The following is a 6,000-nucleotide window of genomic DNA, read 5'->3' as shown; positions in this document are numbered from 1 at the left end:
CCACTGATATCTTGAGGGCTGAGATGACATCTCTGCTAAAGAGGGCGGAGGAGGGTTCCCAGGACTGGAATCATCCTCAAATCCGAGGATCCCAGGGACAGGTGCACCACTTTGCCCTCATATTGTATCTTTTGGTTTGCTTCTGTGCGCTTAAATAAGGGTCCCTGGGGGGAAGGGCAGGGAACTCGCCTCCCTCTGAGATTTGGGGCTCACCGGGGCCAATCTGGTGTCTCCCCTCAGATTCTGGACTCCTTGGGGAAGGAGCAAGGTCCCATCCTCTGAGTGAGAGCTTCTCAGGACTGGAGTGGTGTCTTGGCCTCCCTCGGTGTGGGGGAAGGGGCTCTGGGACCAGCAGCCTTCCCCTCCCGCGGAAGGGGGGGCTCCCCTGAGGCCCTGCCCCTTCGTGACAGGCTCGAGGTGTCCGGTGACCAAGACACTCCGATCTGGGTGCTGTGTGCGGCCCAGGGCGTGGTCACCGGGGTCTACTTAGAGCGGGCAGTGCGGGGAACCGCTGGAGGTTAGCTGAGAAGCTGCCGGGCACTAGGCGCGGGTCATGGCGTGGATACTGGACTGCCTTTTCGCGTCGGCCTTTGAGCCCCGCCCCCGGCGTGGTAAGTGGGGCCCACCGAATTGGGGGTCTGGGGGCAGCGGGTGGCTGCAGCCTCCGCTGAGCACCCTGCCCTGGGGCTTGGCTCCCTACCCCCTGCCTCCCTTCCCACTAGCTTTTAGCTAATTGTTCCTGGCCCGGGGGACTGCCCCGTCGAGGGCCCGCATAAATCACCAGCATTGCTGCATTGCCGGGAACCAAGAGCAATCGCGCTAATGGTTCTGCAGGACCCTGGGCGAGTGCGGGGGCAGAGTTTCTGGCTCAACTTCTGGCGGGGACAGCCAGAACCTTGGGGCCAGAGGTGCAGGAGGGCTATCTTGCAACCACGGGCTCTAAAGGTCCAAGAATAAATGTTCCAGGGCCCAAGGTCCCTGAATAAGGAGATGGGGGTTCCTTTTGCCTCGAAGCTTATGCCCTATTCCTAATCTCTACTACAGAATAGTAGCATGGGCCCCTTAGAGTCTTCAAATTCAACCTCCCTCACCATTTAAGGATGACATTGAAGCCCAGAGATTTGAAAGCCCTGCCCAAGGTCACCCACAGAGTTGGCAGCAAATCTGGGACAGCTTAGGTTCTGCTAACTGCTCACTGTCCCAAACTGCCCAGTAGCACAGGTTTGGGAGGTTTTGTCTGTCTTTCCTTGGGTACTTAAGATCATTACTTAATTCTCCCATCCCTGGGAAATTGAGAATATAAATATGCAAAGATCATAGCATGAGTGTGTATGGGTCACATTTCACCCCTTTCTTGAAACTGCTTCTATAAAGTCAATTTTGGAAAGAGTATTTTTTCTCTTTAAAGTTTCAGGAGATGAATATTTTCTTTTTAACATTATCTAGGACCCCCCCCCCCCGACACACATTGTCCTTCATTTCCCCTTGACAGGCCCCATCCTTCAGGGCACCACCTGCCCCCACAGCCACCTGTTTTTCCATAGTCTCCACCTCCAAAATCTATATTAGTGAGAGTGCGTCATTGGTCACCAGCCATAGATCAAACCTAGGGTTGACTTCTCTTTCCTCTGCCCCCTCACAGGCAGGGGAGGGGAGGAGACTCAGTAACTTAATTCAGCAGGAACCCTATTTTCTTTCTTGCCAACCCCAGTACTCTGCTGAGAACTGACCGAAGAGTCTGAGCTTTTGCTAAGAGACCACAGCATGCTTGGCCAGGTCAAAAACCATTTCTGGCAGGCCATAGGCTCTCTGAAAAGGAAAGAGATCTCCATACATGTGCATAGAGAGTTTGATGTTTTTTTCTCGTGTACTGTTTCTGTGGTACTCGGATCAAAGCTGGGGGTGCCCTACCACTAAGTTACATTCCAAGCCCTCTTAAAAAGATGGGATAGAATCTTACTAAGTTACTCAGGTTGGCCTCAAACTTGCAATCCTCCTTCCTCAGTCTCCTGAATAGCTGAAATTACAGGGATGCACCACCATGCCTGGCTTTGACTTCTCTTTTGTGTATTTTTAAAGTTTATGTGATCCTGATTTAAGAAATAAAGGAGTTTTATAATATGCCATTTCAGGGTTTATACACTCAACCATTCCACCCTTGCCTGGCCTACAAGGTTGCTGTGTGTAACTCCAAAGACATTAAGGACATGAAGGCTCCTTTATGAATAACCCCATGACAGGGAGTCAGTTTCACATAAGGAAGCATGCTACAGTCTAAAGACAGCAATGTCTCTTAGAACTTGAAGGCTTTTCCTTAAACTGAGCCCCAATCTGTGTCTGGAGAGCTTTTACCTTCTGGCCTTGGCACGGGTCTTTATAATCACCCTTCCAAGGGAGTGCTGCCAGCCCTCTCCATGTTCTCATCCTCTGCTCATCTCTTACCCAATCCAAATCTTCCCAGTCCCTTCTTCGGTTTAAAATGTGACATGGCTACAAGGCCCCTAACCATATCTAGCTGCTTTTCTTTGAACATGCTCCAAGTTATAAATGCCCAATGACCTGGTCAAGGAGGATTTCCATCTGTGCCTCTACAAATATAGTACTGGATGGCTGACTTACCCTCTTTTGGAAGTCCACACCACACCCAAGGGACCCACATATATAGCCTAGCCATTAATATATCCGTACATACACACCCCACACTCATTCAGGCCCACACACAAAGCCATGAGCACATATGTACATATCACATGCATCATTTAGTTTTCACATACAACAAAATATACTCACATACACATGTATGTACCATTCACAAATTATATTATGCATATGCCACAGAGTTTACACAAATATTTTATTTAATATTGGATTACTTTCAAGTAAAGATACTTTTTAAAATAAAATAAACCCGAGTTATTTTTGGAGTCTCCATTCTGTATAGAGTTAGCATTTGAACACAAACATAGGACCTTATATTTGTTGCTGCTGCTGCACTTTAAGTCTGAAGAGGCCTTTCCCCTTACATAATTTCACAGATAGCACTGCCTATGCAAGCTTTATTACTTACACAGTAGCACTTAATATATGTAAAATACTGCTAAAATGCAGTGTTTAGTCTTTTACATGTAGGTTCTCGCTTATGTAACACAACACTTTGAAACAATTGATCTTTGGATATAATGTTTGACCAAGTAAGAACCCACTTCAATGTACCCCCCAAAAAATACTGTGTGGCATGAAAGATAACTTTGTGGGTAACTATTGATATTCTGTAGGGCTATAATTGTCCTTGGTGCCTCTCTTCAAATGCTTTTTAGAAATCCTCCCCTGGGGGTAACTGGTTGTCAATTGAGAAGAATGGGAGAAGTATTCTAAATTATCTTCCATTCCCATTACCCTTGTCTAGGATGAGGTTGGTATGTCAGAGCAATCTTTTGAGGGTGACAATGGCAATGGGTAAAACTTCATTGAGGTCTGGGAGGAATGGGGGCCCCAAAAGACCTTCTTTCCCAGGGAAAGGGAGAGCATGATTGACCCACTTGAAATTCTCTTCCTAGTACACTCTTGGCACTGAATTTGGTCCCAAACAATTGAACTTCTGTAAAGCAGCCAAAACTCTAAGGCTGAAGGGACCCTGGGGCCCACTTTACATACAAATTTGATCTTTTCTTGGAGACAGTACCCAATCGATTGGCCAAGGCCAGGCCTGGATGAGCTGCAACAGGATCATTTTCCAGAGCTAGGGCAAGATTGTCAATGAGATACCCCAATCCCTAGTTGGGGATTAGACAGGGACCCCCATTCACCAATGGTGGGCCTTCTCAGAGTTCCTTGGTAAATTACTTGTTTGCGCCTGAAGACATTTCTCCATAGGAAAAAATTATGATGCTCTAGAGCTTAGGTTGCCAGGTTAGACCACACTTTTCCCATCACGAGGATGAAATGCAGAATATGTGTGATGAAAACTCTCAGAAAATAATCCTTTTGTAAATTTACCTCAGGCTCCAGCAATAGAGCTGACATTCATCAAGCTTAAATATCAAATGACAGAAAGCACATTGAGCATTGATAGAAATGGACACTAGGTCCCTAAGGGTGATTATTGCAGTGGTGAAAGCAACATCATTCCTTTGTTTTCACACTTACCTACTAAGACAACCTAAATATCCAACAATAGTGGTATGGTTAAATAAACTCTATGATATATCCACTTGTCAAATAGTATACAACCATCCAAATTGAGGCTATGAAGAATACTTAATAAACTGCAAAATACTCTGATTCAAACTATGTCTAACAGGCACTTTTGAAAGACTAGAAGAAACTTCAGCGATAAGATAAAGTTAGAAATTCTAATGTGGTAGTGAGATAATAGTTATTTTGCTGTTTTCTCAAATATGTATAAAGTTTGTTCTTAAATTAGTCTTAAGATTTATCAGTGTTTTTAAAAAGCTAGTCGAAGATCTATGATATGCAACCAATCTATACAATGATGTAGTATTTTACTATATATAATTTAAGGCATTTTTTCTTTGTGTTTTAATTTTAATGTATTGGCTACATCAGACCAATGATCAGTGTCCCCTAATTCTGGAAGAGGCACAGCTAGTTGGAATCACAGGCCTACTCTTATAATGTTGTTGTGAGCATGTTACTTACCCTCTCTTGAAATGATATAATGATGTCTACATTGCTGGGTTATAAATAGTAATAATAGTTATTTTAGCATTGTTGTTGATGTCATTATATTAAATGCCTTCGATGGTTTAGGTATAAAAATAGGTTTAATTTTTTCATCAAATATTTACTATTTCCAAATACCAGTTGCTTTACATAAACTATTTCGTTTTATCATAGTAACAATGTTCTAAGATCATATTATCTCTATTTTAAAGAAAAAGAGAAGTTCTGTAACTTACCTTCACATAGTGGCTGTTAGTAAGGAATACAATTCCTTTTTGTTTGACTTCAAAATTAGTGAGATTAAAATAGATAACATTTGCAAATCTCCTAGCACTATGCTGACATACAGCAGAAATTTACTAGGTAGTCAACACAGGTGGTTGGGGTCCAAATTCTGATCTTTGACCTATTTGATAGCTTACAGATTTCTTTCTGTGGAAAAGTGCATATTTCAAGTGGAAAATGCACCACAAACACCACCTGTGTCCTCATAGCTGGGGCTATGAGTCACCAGGAAATGATTTCTGTTTCCCTTTGGCAGTATCATTTGTTCTCACATGTATCATCAGAAGTAGGTAGATGGCATGTTTGATGAGCCTTGGCAGCTACTGTGAAATCTCAGACACACCTCTTGAGAAACCATGAGGCTTCCTTGAGATGGGAACCCAATACCCAGCAGCCGGTAGGTCCCTGCTTATTAAGGAGCCCTATTAAGCAGTTAGAGGTTAGCCTGAACTCCTGGTGTAGCTATTCTCTGTGCTATAAAGCTAACCCTTCATCCCTGTCCCTCCTGTTGTCGGTTCAAAGTAAGGCTCTTGGACATTCTCAGAAACAGACAAAGATAGGAGCCTAAGTTTTTCTAAATTTCGAAATCCTCAGAACTCAACAACCTATTATCTTGCAGAGTGGAGCTGAGGGTAAGCTGGGAAGGGAGCAGCATGCAGGATGAGTAGGAGGGAGGACTGAAGGGGAGAAATTAGAAGCATCCTTCAGAAACTGGGAAAATCTGAAGGATGAGCGCTCAGAGCCTTTCCTTTATTGAGTCTCTGTACTTTTCTACTCTGTAGTCTATGCATCCCTCGCTGGGATTATATCCACCCCGCCCTCCCCACACTCAACTACTTGACCTTTCCTGCTGTGGCCAGCTCAAATGAGGCTTTGGCTTGTAATGAACTACTTTTGTCTCTAGAGGGAAGCAACAGCATCAGGGAGCAAGGGACAAAGGCTGGGGGCTTCTCTCACATGGATAGTGACAAAGGGTAGATTTGATTTTCCTTTAGCTGGGAACAAATAAATGAGAACTCATCCAAGATACAC

General features: G+C 44.2%; 1 protein-coding gene across 1 annotated transcript in view; it reads left to right on the top strand.

Annotated features, from left to right (window-relative positions):
• Window positions 1-553: 553 nt before the first annotated feature.
• Window positions 554-6,000, top strand: part of ARHGAP36 (Rho GTPase activating protein 36) — a gene marked incomplete at both ends in the record, with an annotated part of 30,416 nt that continues 24,969 nt past the window's right edge. Inside the window, one exon of the mRNA XM_080719396.1 lies at window positions 554-611. Within this exon, the coding sequence (XP_080575522.1) occupies window positions 554-611 (58 nt within the window). The remainder of the gene's footprint in view (window positions 612-6,000) is intronic.

This window comes from Muscardinus avellanarius (genome assembly GCF_963383645.1).
Source record: "Muscardinus avellanarius genome assembly, chromosome: X".
In the NCBI taxonomy this organism is placed as follows: Eukaryota; Metazoa; Chordata; class Mammalia; order Rodentia; family Gliridae; genus Muscardinus; species Muscardinus avellanarius.
The sequence above is the reverse complement of the archived record's forward strand: the minus strand, read 5'-3'. Positions and strand labels throughout refer to the sequence as shown.